At 34.8% G+C, this 26606-nt stretch overlaps 1 protein-coding gene across 1 annotated transcript; it reads left to right on the plus strand.

Moving 5' to 3' along the window:
• Positions 1–768: 768 nt before the first annotated feature.
• Positions 769–26606, plus strand: LOC133198034 (sushi, nidogen and EGF-like domain-containing protein 1). The gene is made up of 16 exons (XM_061334189.1): positions 769–975; positions 1350–1482; positions 2192–2314; positions 2655–2749; positions 4116–4240; positions 4627–4784; positions 7888–8004; positions 9708–9805; positions 10235–10379; positions 10898–11097; positions 14009–14078; positions 17142–17264; positions 20338–20454; positions 20717–20845; positions 25924–26003; positions 26439–26606. Exons 1-16 carry the CDS (start codon positions 769–771, stop codon positions 26604–26606), a joined length of 2088 nt encoding a protein of 695 aa, XP_061190173.1.

Consider the following 26606-nt stretch of genomic DNA (forward strand, 5'->3'; position numbering starts at 1 on the left):
AGATAAAGTTTGTGTATGAAATTTATGTTTTAATAAGATGGCATTAATGCAGCATAGTTGTAAAAGAAAAGGTATGTTTTTAAAGCAGGAGACAACTACAAGAAAGCCAAGGCGTTAATCGAGGAGGCGGCGAAGCAGTTTAAGGACTATACCTGTGTAAACTGGGTACCTAGAACATCAGAAGATCATTACGTTAGATTCGTCGGAAATGATTACGGGTATAAGTCGTCTCGTTATCCTTTATTGAAATAGCACACGGGAAGATGACTTTCCTAATTCCATCATGACTTAATTATTTTTCCGTTTTCCGAATCCCTTCCATTTATCAAATGACTCCTGACCATATATGTTGTGTTTTTTAAAAATTATTTTGAAACATTTCGTTATCAAATAATATGGAGATTTTTCCTATCACTAGGTATCTAATTATATCACCAGGCTTTACCGTTCTTATCACAAATTGTCCTTAATTCTCTTCTTTTACAGATGTTATACCACAGTTGGTTATCATAAGTATTCCAACAGAAAAAAGCTCAATCTCGCTCCTGGTTGTTTAGAGGTAATTTTTATATAGGTTAAAGTATATGGCCGTGATTCATCTTGCATGGAATGAACTATGGGGTTAACGAACAGTAATTAAGGACTGATTTACATTTTCTCGACAAATTTTTCAAATAAATTTTTTAGACATAATTGATGTGAATTCTTCAAGGCCCATATTACTTTATAAAAATGAACATTTGCTAACTTAAAAATAATATTTAACACATGATATGGCAGATAGAGTCAGTAATCCATGAAATGTATCATGTTATCGGCGGGACTCATGAAGTGCAGCGATTGGACAGGTCGGATCACGTGACAATCCTATGGAAGAAAATCAGGGGTGCTAATATGAATCAATATATTGTCAGCGGAAATACCAGAGACAGGTTCCCGTACGACTACCACTCTGTTATGCAGTACAGATTGAGTGTAAGAAAATCCAATTATTTTTTTTTTAACTGAATTTCATTCTCAGACATAATTTTCCTTATTGCAACAGGCTGCTATTTACCTGATAAATGATAAGAAAAGTCTTAAAGATCATTTTTACCTGTTGTCAAACTTATGTTATGTCATTCATTGCGCAAAGAGTTAAAAGAGTCTTATGTGGAAAGAGTGTTTGCAGAAGGATAGTTCTATTTATATGAAAATGAAAAAAAGGTTCATTTATCATTTTCAAAGTAATGAAATGTACTTAAATACTGAGTAGTTCATGATATGCTTATAAGAAAATGAATTTCATTTTTCATCATACAAAACAACTACATAAATGCAGTATAATTAATGTTTTCCCCTTCTCTCAGACGTTTCCCACGTTTCCGAATGACATCACCATTGAACTGCCCGACCCCGATTTGAACTATTTGGCACTAATACCTAAAAAAGGTTTCTCTTTTCTGGACATAGCGGAAATAAATGACGCTTACCAATGTACAGGTATGAAGTCCCAGCTAAATTTCAGTGATTTTGATGTGATCAGGAAAGAGTCTGATCTGATATCTCGTGTAATGCTTTTTGTTTTGACTATTTAAAAGCATTTTCATCTCACTATAACTATTAAATGAATGAAGTACAAGTATTCATTATTCCAATTCTGTTATTCACCAATATTTATTGTTATACCTTTCAAACCTGGTTCCTATATAAATCTATACTTAAAAAAGTCTATCATTTCCAATGTTTGACTGAGTGGTCACCAAAAAAAAAAAACCGATGTTTGACAGCAGAGTGAGATATTGGACCTGCCGATGAGATATTGGACCGCTTATGTCATATTGTGGGCGTGATCTGCTAAATTTTACTTGCATTCGTTGGTGTTCGACAGTGACGGGATTGACCGAATTTAACCGCAATGCGGGTATAATGAAAGCCAGCACAGGACGCAAGTATGTGAAAAAAAATTAAAAGGTATAGCAAAACAGTTATTGACTGTGTTCTCGGGCAAAATGCGCTTTGTCGATCCCTCGAACCAAACGGTTTGCTTCGGTCTAACGGCCTCAGGCAAACAGGTTGATTCTTGGGTCCGACAAAACGCATGTTGCCCTCGATCCCTGTCTATAAATGTACGTTAATTCATGCATTGATATATATGTTCTCACTCTAACCCTTTCAAATTTTACAGTTTAATGATCTTTCATGTTTACAGAGAGTTGTACAATTAAATGCCATAATGGCGGGTTTCCTATCAAGCCCGTGGGAGCCAGCTGTAAATGTCATTGTCCGTCAGGACTTACAGGAGAGGACTGTACAGGGGTGGAAAACAGCCTAAGTAAGTTTTACTTCATATAAGAGAGATAACTCTTTCTCGGATTCATGTCTATTTCTCTTTAAGTTGCTGACCACGCCTATCAAATATTGCTCCGTATGATATTTTAAAATTGTTGGAAAGCAAATAATTAATCCGTTTTTAAAAATATATAAAAGCATTGAAGGAATATTTTGTGTGTCTAGAGGGATTGCATACATTGCATCTTAAAATAAATATTTAACTTAATAGCGAATCTTCTACGAAAAGTAGAAAGACACTAGTATTTCGCGTCTGTGTTATTCAGTTAGAAAATCCAGGCAATATAGAAAATTATATATGGTTTACTAAATCTTTTTAAAAGATTGTGGTGAAGTAATTCACTTACAACCCGGGAAGGATCAGAATATACAGATTAGTAATTATCAACAGGGCAGAGAGTGTACGTGGATAATAATGGTGAGACCTTATAAATTGTATTGCAATTTGATTCAATCAAAGTACTGGAAGTACTGAATGGAGGTAATGAATATAGTACAACTTGATACAGAAAACTGTATAAACGAATTTATTTTGTTTAGTAGTAGTAGAGTAATAATAGTAAGTTTTATTTATTGTCCAATTGTATCCGACGACATTTTTGGCTACAGTCTTTGGCGCCCTTTTTCTCGGCTCTTTCAATTTTTTTATATCAATATTCGGATTTCCAACGTTTGTCGAAATGAAAATCTGGTGCATCAAAATTGGTACTGAATATGATTAATATACAATGAGAAAAAAGTTAGTTTTTAAGCTCTTTAACCGACTCGTAACATTAAACACTTCGCACACAAAATGTACATGTATATAAGAGATGAAAACTGTAAGCTGACACGCACATATATTTATAGAGAGAACAAACATATAAAACGCGCATTGAACACATTAAAGTGCAAAACACTTATAAACACTTTTAAAGAACTAAAAAAGCACAAAATAAGAACACACAAATATATACAGAAATATATCAAACAAAAGTCATGCACACGTGGATTAAAAGACAGAACTATCTAGTGAAAATAAAAAAGGTAACTTTCAAATATGTTTTTTAAAACTGTAAATGTAAATCAATTCTCAAAAATGTAAACAATATACCGTTTTCATTTTCTTTTTTTTTTCTTCATGTTAAACCACAGCTGAAAACACAAATGCTAGAAATGTTTAAGATTTGCTGCGTTTAGATACTGAAATAAATATATTAAGCTATGATGACGCGTAATTTAGTCCTTATCTTTGATTGAAACACATGTACATCAATCGTGGGACTAATATAGGAAATAACTGATTGATTTAACATATGGAGATTTGATAGATTTTTAGAAAACAAAACAGAAAGATAAACAATAACATACATTTTTATTCATTTTTTGATTGAAATACATGTATTAAAACGTGTGGTATAAAAAGAAGAAATTATTTGATATAAGATATACATGTATAGCTTGTCTGATTTATGTTTAGTACGACTTTATATATTTATAAGATATATTATATATATCTCATAAAATATATAAACAATGCAAATATGTGGCATACAACATGGACATTGGGGACTTACAGAGGTGGGATCAGGTGCCAAAGCGGAGTAAGTATCCCCTGTAAATCAGTCAAACCCGCTGTGAGTCCTATGCATTGATGAGGTAGACCATAGAGGAAACTTTCAGTACTTTATTCAATATAAAACAAAGGCCTAACAATTAGTATAAAACAAGTCAGCCTAAAAAAATGAAATATAACTGAAATAAATAACAATGAACGAAATGAAGACTTGTACTCATTTTAACAGGGAAATCCTGGCTCCAGAATGCGCGCCATTGTGACGTCAATGTCGCTGCCGTACAAAAAAGATCACAATACGTGTGAACACTGGTTAGAGTTCCGGGACTACCACATCGGAACCCCGGGCAAAAAGTAAGAAAAATATATTTTTAAAAAATTGAGAAAGTTATTCAATGTCTTTACATCGTTTGGGGAAAAACGTACCTGGTGAAGTTATTTATTTTAATCTATGTGTAACATCTTAGTCCTTGTATTCTAAAATCTTTCTCTCATTATTGTCTTTTCTGAATCAAAGGGTAATTAATTTACAGTTTCAAAAAAAGAAGATCAGTATGTAAAGAAAACTATTAAACAATACTTATTTGAAGAACACTGAGTCTTTTCTAAACGATAAAAAGTTAAAATCCTTAGTATATACGACGTTAATAACGAAAGCAATAAGCCAACAATTAGGCTAAAGGTTTATACAATGGTAAATACTTTTTCTGTGAAAATTGTTTTTCTACCGTTTTCCTAAGGTTGTGTGGCAGCATTCAGGAAACGAGTGACATGAAGTCATACAAAAAATATCTGGTTGGGAATCCAGCAATAATGATGATGAGGTTCAATACAAAGAACCAGATTCCTTCCACCGCAGACAGATACTTCACAGTAAACGTCAAGGCTTTGGCGTCAGGTAGGTTCCCAGTTTGGAGTCAGGTAGGTTTACTTATGGTGTCAATTAAGCTTTACATTTGGCGTCAGGTAGGGTTAACATTTGACATCAGGTAGGTTTTGTAACAATGCTCTGACCTCATTTGTGAGCGCCGCCATGTTTTGATCACGCGACTTGGCGCCATGAAGGTGGTGACAAAACGTCATAATCCGGTCGTACTCAATGCATCAACTTCTCCCTTTTTAATTATTTTTATCAATTAATTATTGTCATAATACTGATACAAATGCTTGTAAACATGAAGTTAATGTTTATTGAATCACATTTTGTTTGTTTGTTTCTTTTTTTATTTATTCATTTTGGGGGTGGGGTGGGGTGGGGTGTTCGTATAATGGTTATTTATTTATTTTACTGCGGCCATTTGCGCGGTGTGCGTATACTTTTTAGAAAATGGGCTATATCTCAAGAACCCCTTAGTCGATTTTTTGTGAGGGCTCTCATTTATTCAAAAACATAGGATGTGACCCTTAAACAAGGTGGTATAATTAGGGGAAAAAAACAACAAAAATTTTGGTTGCTAAAATATCTTCTTCTAAAGAACCACTGGCCAGATTATTATCAACCTTACATACAAAGATGAAGATATGTTGTAGATTGAAAATTGTTAAAGGCATCACCCTGCAGCAAAGGGCGTGGTCTCAAGGTCACTTCAAAGTTGACCAAAATGAGGTTTTGTTAAAACGTTGATGTTTTGCTTACTATATGGACTAGAATAATCAAATCTTGTCAGTTGATCCACCTTAAGACCTCATATCATGTTGACTCAAAAGAAGGTCACGGTGACCTTTTTTTTTTTTTACTTTTGCAGGCATTAGTTTTCAGATAGTTTCAGAGGCATATTTTGGACACTTTAAGGCCTATTATTATCAAACTTAGTTGATGCATCATGGGTCCTCCGAGAATGTCAACTGAAAAGTAGGTCACCGTGACCTACATTTGATTTTCTACGGCTATATTTGAATATATTAGAGGTACAAATTAGCTTAGAATCAGAATCATCAAATTTTGTCAGTTGATGCATCATAGGTCATCAGAGAATGTCAAATGAAAAGTAGATCACCGTGACCTACTCTTGATATGTTATGGCTCTATTTAAATAATTCAGGTAGTAATCGGTTTAGAATCATTAAACTTTGTCAATTTTTGATGCATCTTGGGTCCTCGAAGAACGTCAACTGAAACGTAGGTCACCTTGATCTACTTTTGAAATTTTATGGTCTTAGTTAAAATTTTCAGGTACTAATTGGATAAATACCACGACGGTCGTCTAGAGATTTTCTCGGCAGGCGTTAATAAAATCAAATGTATTATTTTCTACCGACATACTTGAGTAGTATTTCAGCGCGTTCGCCTTTGGACAACAAAGACAACACAGAATCTGCCGCCTCTTTATTCCTAGGGCTTAGTTTCACATTTGTCACACTGTCAGCATCGTAATTGCGGCCGACGACAACGCCTCCGTTTTGCAAAGAGAGATTATTTTGTACAACCTGTAACCTGTGATTGTATCACTTAAATTGATCTTAACAAATTCATTTTTCACTGAAATTTGGATTCGGAAAAAGGATAGGCAAGAGAGTTCATTTTAGTTTGAAAAATACCCTTTACTAATGTATAGGAATATATAAGCACTTACAAAAAGTGTTGTTTTTTTTTTCATTGTTGAGGATGACTCGATATTGTTGTTGTAATGGACTGTTATCGACAATCAGAAACACTCATTAAGTAAAATGCCACTACTAGGTACAAGTTAGTAATATAAAAACGCAATGCATACAGTTTCACCTTATTTATTTATATAACATCGACTTAATTCTCAGTAACATTTCTCGGTTTAAAATTTATCGTACGCTTTACATTCTTTTGTGTTTGTTTCTTGTTGTTTAACGCCCCTCTCGAAAATTGTTCACTCATATGGAGATGCCAACTCTTGCTGATGGAGGGCTGCAAATTTATACCTATACTCGGCATTCAGGGCCATTGAGCATTTTTTCGTGTCAAAACCTACTGCGACATGGGACCTCGGTTTATACGGTCTCATTCGAAGGACCGGTCCCCACCTCCCGCAATGGATTCGAACTCGCGACTTAAGGATCAATAAATGTTTTATGATAACCTTTATTCTTTCTTTTGACAAATGCTGGCTTCCATTTTTGCGATAAATGATAATAAAAGATTATTTAACCACTGCGGATATTAATCATTCAATTCAGCTGTTGAACAATACCATGTAGCTGTTTCGCCTACCATGTGACACACAAATGTCATATAGCTTCAATTTCACATCGACAGTTCAAATACATCATGCACTCAGCGGTCTAACATTGGAAATTTGCGCATTTTTAAATAGATTTTATGTAGGCAACAATTTTTAAAGGCATAGTGAAATCGGATGTTTAGCAGAAAACAGTTCCTACACATTTATTCTTTTCTAGAACTCCAGTTGTAGATATTACAAGGCTTGGATAGACTAGACAACTATGATACATGATTGATTGTTTGTTTTACGTCCCATTCGAGAATTTTTCACTCATATAGAGACGTCACCATATACCGGTGAAGGGCTTCAAATTTTGACCTTTACTCGGCACTCAGGGCCATTGAGCAGTGAGGGATCTTTATCGTGCCAACGCCTGACGTGACACGGGGCCTCGGTCTTTAAGATCTCATCCGAAGGACCCGCAACTTTCACTTCAAAGTGCCGAACGCATGGCGAAGGAACAGTTGCTACCCTTTTTTAATCGACTTGGGTCACTTGCGGCCGAGATTCGAACTCACTACTTCCCGATCACCGAACGAGTGCTCTACCGACTTAGCTACCGTGAACGGTAATTATGAAATAGTCAAGTTTCTCTTATCATTTGAATTGCAATACCTACTTGTAGGATTTCCTTGGATGTATAGTTTTGATTGTTTTGTTCAATCTTTTTAAAATTCAGTTCAGTTCCATGCGCAACTTTCATCCTTCCTAATAAAGGAATATAACAGGACCCTTGAGAGATCAGTTATAAAGGATAATCATTATAAACATGAAAAAAAGACATATTTCTTTTACCTTGACTAGTTTGTGTTTCTTCTCCGTGTAAAAATGGCGCAGAGTGCCAGGAAGATCCTGTTGATTGGTCCTATGTCTGCTACTGTGAAAATGGATTCTCAGGAAAAAATTGCGATGAGTTTGCAGGTAATTTTATGAATAATCCACCCCCTCTCTTTTAAGGTCACCCTTGTGATCTTTTGCTATCCGTTTTTAACTTGTTGTGCGTCGCCTATATTGCTTTAACATTTGAAAATTTTCATAAACTTTTCTGGATCTTCTGAACCAGTTTAACCATTTTGACAAGAAACATTTCTACCGAGTGGACTTGATTCATCACTATTAGTGCATTCCTTAAAAATCTTGCTGAGTGGAAAAGTCGACGTACCCCATGAAATAGTATTTGCTAATCTCTGAGGGAATATGTTTGTAGATTTTGATTGGCTAAAATTCCGTTTCTAGAATTACGTCAAAAAATATCGTACTCTTTTTATAGAAAATAAAACGCAAATAAATTCTGTTTCTTCACTTTAATATTTGAACATTTGAATTCAATTTTTAAACACACTCATTTTTAAATTCGCTTTTTGTCCGGTATTAGCACATACCATTTGATGGTGTTAAGTCGACTTTCTACTCGGCGAGCAGAGTTTTGACGCTGTTTACGAAATGGAAGAAAATAAAGATAAGTTGCCATATATGGTGTGTAGATAAATGATCTTAGGAGACAATGGCAATAAACAGTTTGCAAGTGCTTTTTCTGTGAAAGTGTAAATGAGTGCGATTCTAAGGAGGGGCGTACTCGATGTAATTCGGAGTTTGATACCTTGTGTTATTATTATACTATGCGTTAAAAATTTATTACCGAAACAAGTGCCTGTGCCCTAGTGTCAGGGATTCAGAAGACACGACGGATTTTATAGTAAAAATACATTATTTCTCTGAAAATCTTCTTCGCTGCTCCTTGTTTCTGTCTACCAAATGGTATTCAAGATAACAATTTCTACCACTAAACGGAACTGTTGGTATTTTAATGGTTCAAAGTAGAAAAACTGCTTTTATTTTCACAGAATATAGTTTAATTAACTAATAATTGCAAAAAATGTTTTCGTTGCCATATTTTTTAAAATGTTAGACATGTATAAACAAAGGTGTATGTCACGATAAAGACAAATAGTACAATTTAAGTAAACAGTATTATAGAAATTATGTAAAAACTGGTTCAAATACATAATTCTGATGCGGAAAGTTCCAAAATAATTGCTAGTTTATTAGTATGTTTGAATTGTGGTTATCAGGAAAACTATTTTTCATTAGAAGGACAATAAAGAAAATGTCTGAATGAGGATATATGAGAAAGAGTTATTGCCTCTAGCAACATTTTTCAAAGATTTAATAATTGATTTAATAAAAAAAAAATATACTTTTTTAAAATTCTTTTACTTTTCTTTTCATTACCACCTATTAAAAAGCATTCTTCCAAATGTGTATGAATTTAAATTAATAACAGTTATGCAAAAACCTATGACATCACAGGAGGGTGGAATTACTTAAGTGTTAATATATAACAGGGAAAATATTATCTAACACTCAGTATTTCCAAAAGTGGACAAAAGTTTTCAAACATTACAAAAAGTATGATGCGTATGAAATATTACTGTAGTATGCTGCTTATAAAAACAGGAATACTGTAATTTACTAGAAAATAGATACCTTTAGTATTCAAATTTTGTCACATGTAATTCTATCCCTTTTTTTATTGTTAATAATGACATTTTCAACATTTTAAGACGTAATTTAGGTAGTATTTATTCTCTTTAATAATCCGCTGTCTTTCCTGTTTATTACAGACAATGGACATAACTTCTGCGACTTTTCCAAGGACCTTAAAACCTGCATTCTAAGTCAGGACCTGCAGGAATCGGACTTCATATGGACATTTGCCGCAGTAAGATTCTATAATATCTAATGAATCATTCATTCCTTTCTCTATCAGATGCATTTCGAACATTTACGAGTGTTTTCAGTGATAATTGTTTAGATAAGGCCAAATTTAGAGTGTATCTTGCCCTCTTCAGACTTAGGATAGGTGGGTAGGTGGAAAAAGATTTCCCAAAGCATATTCAAAGCCAATGCTGAATTTTGAAAAAAATTGTTAAAATTGGTATTTAAACAATTAAATAAATGTTAACAGAATGAGAAAATTCCGGAATAAATGAAAAAAAAAAAATAACCATTTCCTTGAAGTTAAAAAAAGTGAAGAGTCGGGCCATTTTTAGACAGTCGGTCAGAGAGGACAAACTAATTTTTTTAAAAGATAGCTTTCAGTGGTTACTTTCTGTTCTAGTAGCTTTCAGTGGTTACTTTTTTGTTTCAGTTTATCTGCTATGACTCTGCTTGTAAAAAAGGGGTATACACATATCAAGGTAGAGGAAACCAGTTTTTGACAATCGACCCAGGTTACAAAAACAGTGCACTAGCCAGGAAATCGTCAGTTCTCGTAACGACCGCCAATTTTACAGGTTCAGTTTAAAATTCTTGTCCCCTTACATTCGTAGGTCCATTTTTAGGGCGTATTATTTTGTAATATTTACACTATTTCTTACATTGTTACATAACTGTGAAAACACTTCCTATCTTTGGGGAAATAAGTGTCGTGGTATAAAAATACAAAAAAATTCATGTCTATAACGAAACTTAAAATTTCAAACATATATCTCAGCACCCTTCAGCGATATTCTTTTTCGTTAAGCCACGAAAAGCTTGCCCAAAGAAAACAGTAATTTCTTATGAAAAGATATCTTTATCATCACTTAAACTTTGTATATACAATTATGACTATTTTTTCTAAGCCTTCAAAATCAAGAACGACCATAACTAGACGTTTCACACACCCCTCTCCAGCCCAATTTCGAAATTGAAACAAATAAGACATTTTAATAATTTATTTAAATAAAATTTTAATGACATATGAATTTCGTATATTTTTTAAAAAAGAATTTTTCGATTTTTTTTAAAAAAGTAATATTGCTTTCTTCAGAAAAAGATCGCTGTTTGACTTTCGATTACAACATGGGAACCTACTCAAGAGGAGACGGATCCCAGACCATGGTCAGAGTTTACAGGCAGGGGGAAACTACGGAAGGAGTAAACAGGGAACTACTCTGGGAACTTTCTTCGAACACCAACTATACATGGATGAAGGCCGCCATTAGTATCCGTAAAATGAAGAAATTGAAGGTAACATCTGTCAATGGAGCTTAATGATTATAATGTTGACACATAAACTATCCAGGGAGCTTGATTTTTACGTCTGTACATTACATAACAAAACAGCTTCTAACCTACTTGTCTACGAATAGTGCCGAAATAAAATGAGCCAAAAAATGGGTAAAACAACATGGTCCATCGAAAATATCATTGTTTTCATTTCGTCACCATACATTGACAAAATCATTCAGATCTTCTATTAAACCGCTTTCAGTACCACAAATCTTATTGATTCATGGTAAATCACCGGCGATGACTGACGATAGTCACTGTAAGCCAGATTAGGGCATGAAATATGAACATGACGAACAGAAATCATGTTCATAGTCCATTGAAACAATACAAATCAGAAGCAGAGCAATCACATACCTGTTAAAACATCATAAGTGGGATCATGTGCCATTGAGAAGTAAACATTCTCTGTCGACCGGTTACACCCGCCATGATCTCCTTGTCATACTCGGGTAAACGAAAAAAATCCGTAGAATACATTCAGTGTGAAAAAGCATGGCTCATCCGAAATGAGCTGGACATTTAAATAGGTGGCTTCAATATTGCTTCCTTTGATAGAATGGTATCTTGGTGAGCTACATTTTCTTTTTTGCTAGGTAGTGGTGTACGATAGAAATAGTCGCCAGCGTTACGCAGTGGTTAGAGCGTCTTCTCTATAGTCGTGGAGTAAGGGGCAGATCCTTACGTCGCGGTTTGAATCCACTGCGTGACGGGGAGACCGGTCATACGGATAAGACCGTATAAACCGAGCTCCCAAGTCGCTGTAGATATTGGCATGGAAAAGATCCCTCACTGTTCAATGGTCCTGGTATAAATTTGCGGCCCTCCCCCGGGAAGTGGTGACGTTTTCATATGACTGAAAAATTATCGAGAGGGACGTTAAATATCAAACAGAACAAACAAAAACGATAGAAATATTGTACTTTTATTATGGAACACTAGTAGAGTTGCGCCATAAGACGTGGAGACCGCAGTCCTTCGGATAAGACCGTATAAACCGAGGTCCTGTGTCGCAGTAACTGCATGCATGAAAAATATCTATCTCTAACTGCTCAATTGTCACGAAAAAGATCCCTCACTACTCAATGGCCCTGAGTCCCGAGTATAGGTCTAAATTTGGAGCCCTCTACTGGAAAGTGGCGGCATCTCCCTATGAGTGAAAAATTCTTGAGGGGCGTTAAACAACAAATAAACAAACCACGGCTCCACCTTGCACTAATCCAATCTTTTCGATTCATTTTGTTCACCAGGTGTTGTAAGATCGCAATATTGGTATATAATTAAGTGTCGTTCCGGTCATTTCTGTTCTTACCTGGTACGTCGGATCACTAAAATCGAGTATGCTCAAAATAATAATATTAACTGGTTTAAAAAAAAAAAATGATAACAAATTATATCGCTGTCACGTGTATATTAATGATAAAACTTTTAAAACATGCTTTCACTTCAAAATTTTAAAATATTCTCTACGGAGAACACACTAACAATATTTATAAACACGTGTTATAAATTTAACTTAATGTGTAGCAGACTAAAACTGTTTCATACTTTGTGCAAATAACGTTTCATATACTTCCTTAACTTTTTCTGTAAACTTCCAATGTTCAAGCGCTCGCTCTGTGATCGGAAGGTCGTGTGTTCGAATCACGGCCGCGACTGACATAAATCGATACAAATAGGTAGCAACTGTTCCTTCGCCAAGAACTAGGCACTTTGAAGTGAAAGTTGCGGGTACTTCGAATGAGACCTTAAAAACCGAGACCCCGTGTCACGGTAGGCGTTGGCACGATAAAGAACCCTCAGTGCTTAATGGCCCTGAGTTGCGAGTAAAGGTTTAAAGGTGCTAAGACACAGATTTGAACTTAATATTTTCTCAAATTTTCTGTATAATATCACGACTTATATATTGCAATAACATTTCACACGAAATATAATTAAAAACTTATTTTATCTGAATATTATTGGAACTACGAATTCCGGGACGCGTTTGATTAACATATCTTTGCACTTACACACATTTTAACTTTATCCTTAATATTTAAGAAAAGAAGCGATTTTCTTACGTATAAATGAAAAATATTACATCTATAATGCAGAAAATTCAGAGTAGAAATGTTCGAAAGCAAAACCATCTCACCAGCATTGTCAGTCCGTGCTCTATGTTGTGTACAGAGTTTAACAAATTGAACACACCCGTGAAACGTAAACTTTTTGTAAACAGGGCACGAACTCTGTTATTGTTAATATATACGATTCACCGGGTGTGTTCAATTGTTAAACTCTGCATACACCACTGAGCACGGACTTACAATACTGTGAGTGGATTTTGCTTTCGAACATTTCTACTCTGAATTTTCTGGGTTATAGTTTTAATATTTTTCATTAATACGCAATAAAATCGCCACTTTTCTTAAGTTTTCAGAATAAAATTAAAATATATGAAAGCACAAGGATGTGTCAATCCAACGCGCCCAGAAAATAGAAGTTTTGATAACTTCGAGATGAAATAAGATTTTTATTATATTTTAGTATGAAATGCTATAGCAACATACAAGTCATGAAATTATACAGAAAATATGAAAAAATATTAACTTCAAATCTGTGTCCAAGCACCTTCAAATTTATATCCCTTCACTGGCATATGTTGACGTCTCTTAATGGGTTAAAAATTCCCTAACGCGATTTCAAACAACATACAATCAATCAATCCAATGTTCGAATCATTATGTCTCGGACTCTTTCACGAAAAGACATATTTAGTTAAGAAAGGTAGTAAGACATTAATGTATATTTAGACAAGTATAGATTGTATGCTTTGTGGCAGAATTCATGTAACCTTACATAAATCTCTGGGTTTTTTTCGTTTTAGATTGTAATTAAAGCTATAATGGGTTCCCAGGAGCTAGGAATTGACAATATGCTACTTCGCCCAGGGTTGTGTAAGTCTTTAAAACTGTTGGAAAAGGAACATGAATAGTATTATACATGTATAGATAACGCATCGAAATTTCAGTCGTATTTTGCTTTAATAGGTCAATATCTTTAGCAAAGCAACTTTTCATGCCTTTCCGACAAGCTAAAAAGCAATCTCGAATGTGTTATGTAAGCGTCCATGACAACCCCATCACTTCATAAACATTGAAATAATACCGTCACGTATAAGATACACAAGAAGTAGTTAACTAAAAATATCTGAATTTTTATACAATAATGTTGACAAATGAGAACAGATTATAAGAGTAAGGTAAACAAACATCACAGATTTGCTTGAAACGTTGAATGTTACCTTTTAACTTCAGAAAGGAGAACATGAAATATATGGAGATAACGAACAGTATTCAAGCTCAAAAGTCCAGTAAACATTACAAAATAGGTGCAGAGCAAACACGGACCTCCAAAACATCAGAGGTGGGATCAGGTGCCATGGAGGAGTGAGCATCCCCTGCCGACCGGTAACACCCGCCGTGTCCTCCTTGTCATGATCTGGAAATAACGGAAAAATCCGTCGACAATTCAGTGTGTAAATAATGGCCTAACAATTAGCTTGAAAAACGTCAGTCAGCATTTGACTCAATGATAAATTGTATTCGCTGACAAAGTCATTGTATAGACCGTAGAACTTACGAAATGATGACTTTAAAGGAGACTGCTGATATTCTTGTTTCATCAACTTGTTTGTCAATAATTTACCTCGTTTTAGAAATTGTACCGAATCAATTGAGAGATATAAACCCGGTATGCAGGTGATGAAGGTATACTGCTGCATACGGAAGGGAAGTTGACGATTGAAAAGTTAAAGTCATCATGTTTATCATAAAGCTTGGTTGTTTGATTACCATTAACGTCTTTCTCAAGTAAAATATCCAAATATGAAACAAATGTGTCAGACTCTGTAGTATCTTTTATCTCAAGCTCACCGGGATATATCGTATCGACATAAGAATGGAAATAACCATTGTTAATTGACAATACGTCGTCGATATATCTAAATGTCGAATTGAAGGCCACAGCAAGTGTTTTCTTCTTTTCACCTATAAGATTTTGGACAAATTCTGCTTCAAATGAATACAAAAAAGGTCTGCTAATAACGGGGCACAAATGGTACCCATGGGAATTCCAATAGATTGTTGGAAGACCTGGTCTCCAAAAACCACATAGATATTGTCAATCAGAAACTCGAGCATCTTTTTAATGTCAACTTCAGAGTACTTGTGTGTACAATCAGAATGTTTTTTAACAAAATAATTTTGCAAATGACCAATGACAAGGTAAATAAATTTACGAGTTCCATTTTTATTGAAAGAGCAGCTGTCAGATATCAAAAAGCCTGGATTTTAATTTATCGTGGGGAATGGTTGTGTATAAAGTTGAAAAGTCGTAAGTTTTTAAGCTGTTGATTTTGGTAAAATCTTGATTTCAAATTTTCCAAAAGTTCCTTGGAAGTTTTAAGTAGCACATCTGATTTACACCACTTCTCGAATATATTGTGGCACAGTACTCTTGAAGTTTCCCCTTCACTATTGTTAATATCTTAGTGAGGAGTAAAGAAAGAGGCTTGGTTGAACATTTACTGGAACCCGCTATGTATCTTTCTTTGTAACGATTTTTATGAAGTTTCGGAATCCAATATAGATATGGTAATTCAAATTCATTTTGGTTTTTGGGAATATTAAAAATATTCAAAACTGACATATGATTTTGAAGAATTTCTTCCTTAGAAAGAGAACTATGAGTATAAGTTGGATTACCACTTGTAGAATTAAATCCAAGTGCCTCTAAAATACATTTAATATAATGAGCCTTACAAACAAAGACAATGTTGTTACCTGCTTTGTCAGCAGGGACCAGTACGTACTGATCATGTTATCTATCTAATTCTTTTTTCACTTCTGGATTATTGAATACAGAAGGATAGATGGTTCTCATATTGCCCCTCAATATTTTAACGCGCGATTTTAACATACATCTAATACATTTAAATCTATTCTGACAAAGTGTCAAGGTCTTTTTTTTCATGTCTGGCCCATCGCCTGGCGTACCGGTAATCCTCTACAGAATCCATAATATTTATGAAATTCCGACGCCAGTTGAAGGATCGGGGTTCCCTATATTTATAAATGTTAAAACAACCCCCTCTTCCGCCATTCAATTACAGCGTTCAAGTCCTCCGTGCACAACAATTGCAGGTCGGATTCTACTATGCAATAAGTTTATTAATCTCTTGATCTGAGCGAAAAACATATTCTTCAGCTTTTTATAATGCCCGTTTCTCAAGCTAAAGTCGGATTTTCTCGAACTGGGCGCAGTCTAGTAACCTTTGGACTTCCAGTCCATGGACTGTCATTTATGCTAATGATATGTTTACGTATGACGAAGCGTAATATAGTGCAAATTAGCATCTGCAATTCTCTTTCACCTTTATTTTGAGTATTTCCAGCTAGTTCTAATTGTATGAAATACGTGCTTTCAGTCATTTTGAGGAATTTCGGGAACTTTATTCAGAATATTGCTGCAGTACTTATAACAGATACAAACTCTTGAAAATTAAAATCATTGCCATTTTTCAAATCAATTTTCGAGTTCCGCGAAGTCTGGCTCAAACTTTACTTCCGGTAATGGGATGAAAATTGTTCAATCGTTGAATTACCGATAAGTTGCAGATATCCTTTTCTTTTCAAGTACAAAGCTATATATTATATGCAAGTTCCTCCCGTAAAATAGAATGTTGTGTTACTTTTGCGTTTCAGTATATGCATGAGGACCTCTTATCTTTGAAATCTAAAGCCTACATGTACATGTGTCTTTATTCAAAGTAAAGATTTTATCTTAAATATACCCAGGAAGGTACCGCAACTCTGTCTATCCAATACTATATAACTATGAAGCGTCTCCATGTTGAATAAAATTTTAACATCAAGTGATGTTAAAACACTCGAGGTGATTTCCGAGCTTGCCGGAAAGGCCCGAGAAGTTGTGACTGTTATTTCTGGTAATCTGTACAGGTTCTGAAACTGTCTGTAATCCTAATCCTTGTATCAATGGCGGAACCTGTCAATCAAAAGGAAGTCCAGCAACGCATTACTCCTGCACATGCCCAACCGGATACACAGGAATAAATTGCGAAAGTAAGAAACTTGGTTGTTTACTTTTCCAGTCTTTGAAGTTTAAAGATAAGTTTTGCTGTTGTCAAATTCAGTTTTTATATAAAAAAATGAATGTAGATACAAATCAGTAGCATTGATTTTAATTACAATTTGTGAGAAAATTATGAATTTTCATTGTCTGAAGTGCCAACTTCGCAGAAAAATCATATTAATAATAATAATTTTAAAAAAGCATGTTTACTTTAGATTTTCTAAAATTAATTGCAAGCTTTCTGCACCGTACAATTTATTTCAGAATTTTTGTCAAAGTTTTTAAGTTATAACAAGCTATCAATAAATTAACTTTTGTTTAGGATTTAAAGATAAAATTTCGAAATAGTGTTTCAATGGGGGCATTCCCGATGCATTATTTAATCTTTTAGGTCACATGAGTCACTCAGGTGACCTATTCTATTTATTTCTGTCAGTCGTCGTCAGTTATCCTTTGTGCGATAACAATTTCAACTACTTCTCTGGAACCGCTGAACCATTTTCAACCTATTTTGGCATATACATGTAGCATCTATGAGTGAAGGGGAACAAGAAATTGTGAATTTCATGGTCCCTGCCCCCCTAGGGCCTGAGGGGTTAGGCTAAAACCAGCAAAATTAATAAAATTTAAAAAAAATCTTCTTTACTCCTGGACATCAAGCGGTAAAACTGTTGAAATGATTATAATTAGCATTGAGCCCTCTAAAAAAACTGTGAAACTCATGAACCCAGGGTCAGGGGTTCTTGTGCTTGGGCGGGGCTATTTAGATCATTTAGTGAAAGTGCTTTATTTTTTAAAATAATATTCGTCCCTGCCTCTGGTTATTATTTAAACAAACATATGCATGGTTATGATAAGCAAGACTGTCTTTTCCAAAAATGTGGATTTTATGGCCCCCTGGGTGAAGGATTCTGGTGTTAGGGCGGGGCTCTATGATTTTATAGTGAATATACATAAATTCTTTGAAATCTTCTTCTCTGCTCCAGAGTATTTTTCAAACAAGCTTAGTGCATGGTAATGATAAGCAAGGATCCTTTTCCAAAATCGTGAAATGGCCCCAGGGTTAGGAAAGGGGGGGGGGGGGCTCTATTGATTTTATAGTGAATATACATAAATTCTTTGAAATCTTCTTCTCTGCTCCAGAGTATTATTCAAACAAGCTTAAGGTATGGTTGTGATAAGCAAGGATCCCTTTCCAAAATCGTGAGATGGCCCCAGGGTTAGGGGGGGGGGGGGGCTCTATTGATTATATAGTGAATATACATAAATTCTTTGTAAATATTCTTTTCTACTCCTGGTTATAAGGCGAACAGACTTAGTGTATACTTATGATGAACAAGTGTGCTTCTTCCAGAATTGAGAGTTTCGTGGCCTCTGGGTCGGATGTTCTGGTGTAAGGGATGGGCTTTATTGATAATTTAGTGAAAATACATGAAAATTCATCTACATAATTCCGTCTGCTCCTTAATGGTGAGCAGATAAAGAAAGTGCATGGTTATGATGAACAATGTTTACTACAATTTTTCTTTAAATGTGTGGTCCGGGGGGGGGGGGGGGGGCTAAATTGATAATATAGTGAAAATATGTTAATTCTTTGAAAATCTTCAGAAAAGTGCATAGTTAAAATGATGAGGGTATGTCTTCCAAAATTGTGAGTATCATGACTCTGCGTCTTGGGTTTTGGTGTTAGGGTAGGGCTGTGTTGAATATGTGTGTTGAATATGCAGTGATAATCCATTATTTTAGCAATCTTTGAAAATCTTCTCTGCCCTTTGGCATATCGAAGGCAAACATAATAAAAGTTCTAATAAGCAAAGATATTTTTCCCCAGATTTTTTAACATCAGGACCATTTGGTTAAGTGGTCGGTCCTGGCGAGGGCTTTATTAATTTTTATTCTACTGAGAGAAATTATTCGATCCCCTTTGTCACTCACTTTTGATAATTAATAACTGTAATTGATATATTTAAAAAAAAATGAATAAGAGAATTGGGAAAAAATTTTATTGTATAATGCAAAAAGTACTTTTGTAGATTTAATGATCAGGTAGACGTATGAATAATAAATAAATAAAACTGAGGCAAAATTAACATATCTGATGAATTGTTCATCAAAGACCAAGAGAGGTCAATATGAGAGGTCACGAAATGGAGTTAAAATAGTACAGAACTAATAGTCTGTTAAAAGTCTGCATGTTGATAAATGGGGGGTAGAATAGAACTTTAATCTATGAGTTGTTACTGAATACTAGACTTATTATTTCATTGATCCTCATCATTCTATTTCTCTTGCTTTTAGGCAACAAAACTTCCATCTATCAGTTTATTTTGTACTTTATAGATCCTCCAAATTGTTGTATTATACTCAGGTGACTGTTAAGGCCCTTGTGCCTCTTGTTTCTTTTTAATTTGGTAGATAAGTATTTTCTTGGATCAATATATTAAACAAGCTTTATTGGATATTCAATTTGTGCAAAAAAGCATAGAAAGAAAAAAATTGCAAATATGCAAAATGATGTATAGTTAATAATAAAAACCCTTACTATATGCACAACATGGATATTAGTTTTTGATATCATTTAAACGCCAATTTCAGCTAAATCCAGTGACTGATTTACGTCACATAAGAGAATTTTCTCGAATACAATCGTCACAGTAAACATATACCGGTATAGGGCTTCAAAATTAGACCTTTACCTGTCACTCATGGTCTTTGTGCTATGAGGATCTTTACGCGTGCTAACACCAACCGTAACAGAACCGGAAGTCTAGGTTTTTAGGGTCTTAGCTAAAAAAAACTGTGACCTTCACTTTCAGTGCCGGATATATGGCATAAAAACAGTCGGGTTTGAGATAAGAATCGCCCCCCCCCCCTGAAACAGGCCCAACTTCACGGCTACCGCGATTGGTTTAATTTCAGTCACATGTTTATGTATTTTATACAATGTATGCAGAAGGAAAGAAATTTAATATGAGTTAATACCGGTATGTGTTTGCTGTTTTTATTTTAATATTGTTTCGCTAAAGATGACCTATGCAATGAAAGTTTCTGATTTTATCCTAGAACATACAGCCTGTCATCCAAATCCTTGTAGATATGGTGGGACGTGCACAGCAACAGGAAGTGGCTCCGACTTCCTGTGTCACTGTCCTTTTGGTTTCTATGGAGATATATGTGAAAGTAAATAATCAGAAGTGAAAGTAAAACAGAGAAATGAACGTTTATAAATAAGATATAAAAATCGGAAAATGTGAAAGGAAATACTTTTTGATATATTTATAAAACTGATGTGTCAGTGATGACATTTTATATACTATTAAAAAAAGTTTCACTTGACGACAAATACCAAACTCAAAGATAATAATCCAAGCTTTTAAAATATTAAGACAAGGCAACGAAACAAATGTTATATAGTTACGAGTTTTTACTTTCATTTCTAAAGAAAATAAGATAGATCCATGCTTGTCCTACCCATGTCAAAATAATGGCGCTTGTAAAGCAGCCCGGGCGAGAGACGGCGTTCCGTTTACATGTACCTGCCAACCCGGTTATACTGGGGACACGTGTGAAGGTAAGTACATATAAAGAAATATCATAACAAATGATACAGTATACAGATTTATATGACGTCAGTTTCATTGGAATTTTGTATGGCATTAACATGTACAACCGATGACAAAAGAAGGATTTAATAAAGCCAAAAAAAAATTCCTAGTCAGCTGTAAACATTACATTTGTTTTTTTTAGGAGAACGTTATTAATTTTTAACCATAATTCAATTTCCTTTTTATGCCCCCGTGTATATAGTTTTTGCCCTGTCCGTCCGTCTATCTGTTTGTCCGCAAAAACTTTAACCTTGGCCATAACTTTTGAACAGTTGGAGCTTAGGCTTTCAAACTTCACATGCGTATTTCTTGTGACAAGACCTTCCTTTGGGTACCAACATCTTTGACCTTGACCTTGGAGTTTGACCTACTGTTTGAAAAAAACTTTAACCTTGGGCATAACTTTTGAACAATTTGTGCTAGGTCTTTTATTCTTCACATGTGTATTCCTTGTGACAATACCTTTCTTCGGATACCAACAATTTTGAACTTTTGACCTTGACCTAGGAGTTTGACAAACTTCAACGTTGATAAATTTTAACCTTTGCCATAACTTTTGAACAGTTAGTGCTAGTGTTTTCATACTTCACATATGCATTGCTTGTGGAAGACCTTCCTTACGATACCCACAACTTTGATCCTTTGACTTTGGAGTTTGACCTACTTTTGAAAAACTTTAACCTTGGCCATAACTTTGTTATAGCTGGTGTTAGGTCTTTCATATTTCACATATGCATTCCTTGTGACAAGACGTTCCTTAGATACCAATAACTTTGACCCTTAGACCTTGACCTACTGTTGAAAAAAACTTTAACCTTGGCCATAATTTTTGAACAGTTTGTGCTAGGTCGTTCATACTTTGCATGTGTATTTCTTGTGACAAGACCTTTCTTTGGATACCAACAATTTTGGCATTGACCTTGACCTTGGAGTTTGACCTACTTTTAAAATATTTAAACCTTGGCCATAACATTTGAATGTTTGGTTCTAGGGCTTTCACATTTCACAATCATGTGTATCACTTGTGACAAGACCTTCCCTTGGGCACCATTTGACCTTACCTTGCCGTTTTTCTTACTTGATTTCTTGACCTGGAGTTTGACTTGCTTTTGAGAAACTTTAAATTTCGCCATAAGCTGCCATACGGGGGCATCAGTGTTTCACAAACACATCTTGTTAAACAATAATTCAATTTCCTTTTTTGAAAATTCAATACCTCTGCATTTCTTCCAAAAAGATGTATTTTTTTTTAAAATGAGAATTGTATGTACTTAATGCAGGTGCGAGTTTGTTAAATTATTTTAAATCATGGTCTGTAAAGCTTGTTTTGAGATAATAAAAGATAAATTAAACATCTGGAAAATGAAGACGATCCAAGAATTAAACATTATGCAAACAGCAACATCTATGTTTCAGTTCTTTGAATTCAATTTTCTGTTTAATTTATGATTCTATGGTTAACGTTGGATAGCAATTAGAAATAACAAAAAAGAACCATAGAACCCGTCTATCCATAAAGTAAACCTATTATACGTAGTGCGTTTGGTAATGCCTTGACACTGCGAACCTACTTGTACCACTGGGCAACGAAATGGCATCAGTTTTTGTGGAAATAAAAAAGGCAATTATACATCTTAAAACACTTCTTATGTATTTAACCAAAATTAACCTGATGTCCAGCCGACACAACCTCAATCACGGCCGATTTTCCACCTCTGTTAAACTGAAAAATAATAACTTCAGTTGTCGTATTAAAAAATAAACCCTGGCATTTTGTTTCATGAAATTTGAATTCTCTTTGGTTTTAGATCAGATTAAAAAAACAAGAGGCCCATGGGCCACATCGCTCACCTGAGTAACTTTGGCCATGCTGTTCTTTATCAGATTTCCCCATTGTAATGCCTATTGTGGCCCCGCCCAACCCCCGGGGGTCATGATTTGAACAATTTAGAATCTACAGTACCTCAGGATGTTTCCACATAAGTTTCAGCTTTTCTGGCCCAGTGGTTCTTGAGAAGAAGATTTTTAAAGATTTTTCCTATATAATTCAATGTAAAACTTGGATTCCCTATTGTGCCCTGCCCTACCCCCGGGGGTTATGATTTGAACAATTTAGAATCTACACTACCCCAGGATGCTTCCATATAAGTTTCAGCTTTTTCTGGCCCAGTGGTTCTAGAAAAGAAGATTTTTAAAGATTTTTCCTATATATTTCAATGTAAAACTTGGATTCCCTGTTGTGGCCCCGCCCTACCCCCAGGGGTCACGATTTGAACAATTTAGAATCTTTACTACCCCAGGATGATTCCACATAAGATTCAGCTTTTCTGGTCCAGTGGTTCTTGAGAAGATTTTTAAAGATTTTTCCTATATATTTCAATGTAAAACTTGGATTCCCTATTGTGGCCCTGCCCTACCCCCAGTGGTCATGATTTGAACAATTTAGAATCTACATTACCCCAGGATGCCTCCACGTAAGTTTCAGCTTTTCTGGCCCAGTGGTTCTTGAGAAGAAGATTTTTAAAGATTTTTCCTATATATTTCAATGTAAAACTTGAATTCCCTATTGTGGCCCTGCCCTACCCTTGGGGGTCATGATTTGAACAATTTAGAATCTACACTACCCCAGGATGCTTCAACATAAGTTTCAGCTTTTCTGGCCCAGTGGTTCTTGAGAAGAAGATTTTTAAAGATTTTTCTTATATATATATATATATATTACACTGTAAAAATTGGATTCCCTATTGTGGCCCCGCCCTACCCCCGGGGGTCATGATTTGAACAATTTAAAATCTACACTACCCTAGGATGCTTCCACATAAGTTTCAGCTTTTCTGGCCCAGTGGTTCTAGAAAAGAAGATTTTTAAAGATTTATCCTATTTTTTTCAATGTAAAACTTGGATTCCCTGTTGTGGCCCCGCCCTACCCCCGGGGGTCATGATTTAAAAAATTTAGTATCTACACTACCCCAGGATGCTTCCACATAAGTTTCAGCTTTTCTGGCCCAGTGATTCTTGAGAAGAAGATTTTTAAAGATTTGTCCTATATATTTCAATGTAAAACTTGGATTTCCTGTTGTGGCCCCGCCCTACCCATGGGGGTCATGATTTGAACAATTTAGAATCTACACTACCTCAGGATGCTTCCACATAAGTTTCAGCTTTTCTGGCCCAGTGGTTCTTGAGAAGAAGATTTTTCCTATATATTTCAATGTAAAACTTGGATTCCCTATTGTGGCCCTGCCCTACCCCCGGAGGTCATGATTTTAACAATTTAGAATCTACACTACCTCAGGATGCTTCCACATAAGTTTCAGCTTTTCTGGCCCAGTGGTTCTTGAGAAGAAGACTTTTAAAGATTTTCCTTATATATTTCAATGTAAAACTTGGATTCCCTATTGCGGCCCCACCCTCCCCCCAGGGATCATGATTTTAACAATTTAGAATCTACACTATCCCAGGATGCTTCCATATAAGTTTTAGCTTTTTTGACCCAGTGGTTCTTTAGAAGAAGATTTTTTAATGACCCCACCCTATTTTTGTCTTTTTTTGATTATCTCCCCTTGTAGGGGGACTTGGGCCTTTATTTTAACAATTTAAACTTCCCTTTACCCAAGGATACTTTATGCTAAGTTTGGTAAAAATTGGCCCAGTGGTTCTTGAGAAGAAGTTGAAAATGTGAAAAGTTTACAGACGGACGGACGGACAGACAGACAGACGTACGGACGACGGACAATGGGTGATCAGAAAAGCTCACTTGAGCTTTCAGCTCAGGTGAGCTAAAAATCACAACAATGTTTTGCTCTCGTATCGGGACCAGTCCCCGTTTAGAATTGGCTCGCACCTTCTAGGTCCCAGCCAAAATCAAACACTCGGGCTGGTTTTTACAGTGTTACCTTTCTGCCATTTAGAAGTCAAGGAATCGTTTAATATGTATGCAATATTTATTTTTCTTCTCTTTCTATGAATGAAATGAAAAACATATATACCTACATCCTTATAAAATATGATAAGACTTCCCTGACAAAAAAATACTATAGTAAACTATAGTTAACTATAGTACCAAAGTAAAAACTTTGGAACTTTGATTTACTATAGTTAAAACTTTGGAACTTTGATTTACTATAGTGAAAACTTTGGAACTTTGATTTACTATAGTAAAAACTTTGGAACTTTGATTTATTATAGTGAAAACTCTGGAACTTTGATCTACTGTAGTGAAAACTTTGGAACTTTGATTTACTTCAGTGAAAACTTTGGAACTTTGATTTACTATAGTAAAAACTTTGAAACTTTGATTAAGTACGATAAATCCTGTGGAATTATGTTTTTGATTCCCATTCTTTACATTTTATGATATTTCAAGTTTAAGATTCATAAAAGGTTTAGAGAACATTTTTAAAACCCGACCCCTACCCTAAAAGAATAATGTACAAGATATGAATTTTAATGTAAAGGTTGTCGCTTGCGCCGATAAATAAGCAATATTTATTTCAATGCATTTAATTTTAATGTTATGCAGATGTAACGTAAGTCTTATTTATGGAGAAAAAATAATATATTATTGTGTCATTTAGAATCAAAATATCTGCTTCATCAACTTCAGTCAACATGTATTTTTTTTATTTATAAATGTAAATATTGCATTTGAATTAACTACTTTGTATATTTAAATAAAGATGTACAACAAAAACCAGCCCCAACCAACCCCATATCTACCCTTCCCCTAAAACGGCTAAATAATAAAAAAAATTAATAGAAATACATAAGTCTTTAAACTAATGAAAAAACTTTGAAACTTTGATTAAGCATAGGGAAAACTTTGATACTTTAATTAACTATAGTAAAAACTTTGGAACTTTGATTTACTATAGTGAAAACTTTGGAACTTTGATTTACTATAGTAAAAACTTTGGAACTTTGATTTACTATAGTTAACTATGGTAAACTATAGTTAACTATAGTTTACTATAGTATTTTTTTTGGTAGGGTTTAACTGAAATTTAAAATGCATCTATTACATCATTCTCTCTGCAATTTGAAGGGTATTCCTGTACCTTCGAGACTGAAAAACGTTGTTTCCTCAACAAAGAGTACGGATCCCTGCAGTGGGAACGACAAGAGGTATTTTACGAACAGCTTTGAAAACCTCTTTTGTCTTATTATGCAGCTGTTTGTAGTGTCTTGCATCCATACGTTTTGTGATCTTTTTTAATTTGCGTTAGTTCAAAGCAATATCCTTTGTTGTCGGAGAATTGGAAATAGGTCAGCTGATGTTTGATAATATGGCTGTAATATATTATAAAAAATAGGAAGGTCATATTTCGATTTCTTTAGACTAAAGAGTGGTCGTAAAAAAAAACAACGTTAACATTTCTATAATTTTAAAGAATGTCCTGATCCGAAGTTACTCCATTTGGTCTATTAAAAGCACACTAAGATACTTCTTTAATCTGACTAAATATTTCAGTCTTTTCTAAGGTCATCCTCACAGCCTTAGATATGGACAAGCTCTATATTCCAGGTAGCTAAATTTACGATTTTCGTGTTCACTTCCAGGGTCCCACTCCCAGCCCAAGTACGGGTCCGATGAAGGCAGCAGAGGGTCGGTTTTATCTTTATTTGGAAGCAACTAATGCTAAACCAAATGCCTACTCGCGGCTTTATTTCATTCCACACCATGAAAAAGGTTTGCTTGTTAGACCCAATAACATTTTGTTCTTTTAA

Source organism: Saccostrea echinata, unplaced genomic scaffold (assembly GCF_033153115.1).
Source record: "Saccostrea echinata isolate AGI-Se365-2 ecotype Australia unplaced genomic scaffold, CSIRO_AGI_Sech_v1 ptg000033l, whole genome shotgun sequence".
Taxonomy (NCBI): domain Eukaryota; kingdom Metazoa; phylum Mollusca; class Bivalvia; order Ostreida; family Ostreidae; genus Saccostrea; species Saccostrea echinata.

What these genes read in the sequence shown, in the direction of transcription:
- LOC133198034 (XM_061334189.1), top strand. Translation starts at nt 769, where the DNA reads ATGATATGGCAGATAGAGTCAGTAATCCATGAAATGTATCATGTTATC. An exon ending in AGGGGTGGAAAACAGCCTAA is followed by an intron (nt 2,315 to 2,654) that starts GTAAGTTTTACT and finishes TCTTTTTAAAAG; the next exon opens with ATTGTGGTGAAGTAATTCAC. An exon ending in AAATTGCGATGAGTTTGCAG is followed by an intron (nt 8,005 to 9,707) that starts GTAATTTTATGA and finishes TGTTTATTACAG; the next exon opens with ACAATGGACATAACTTCTGC.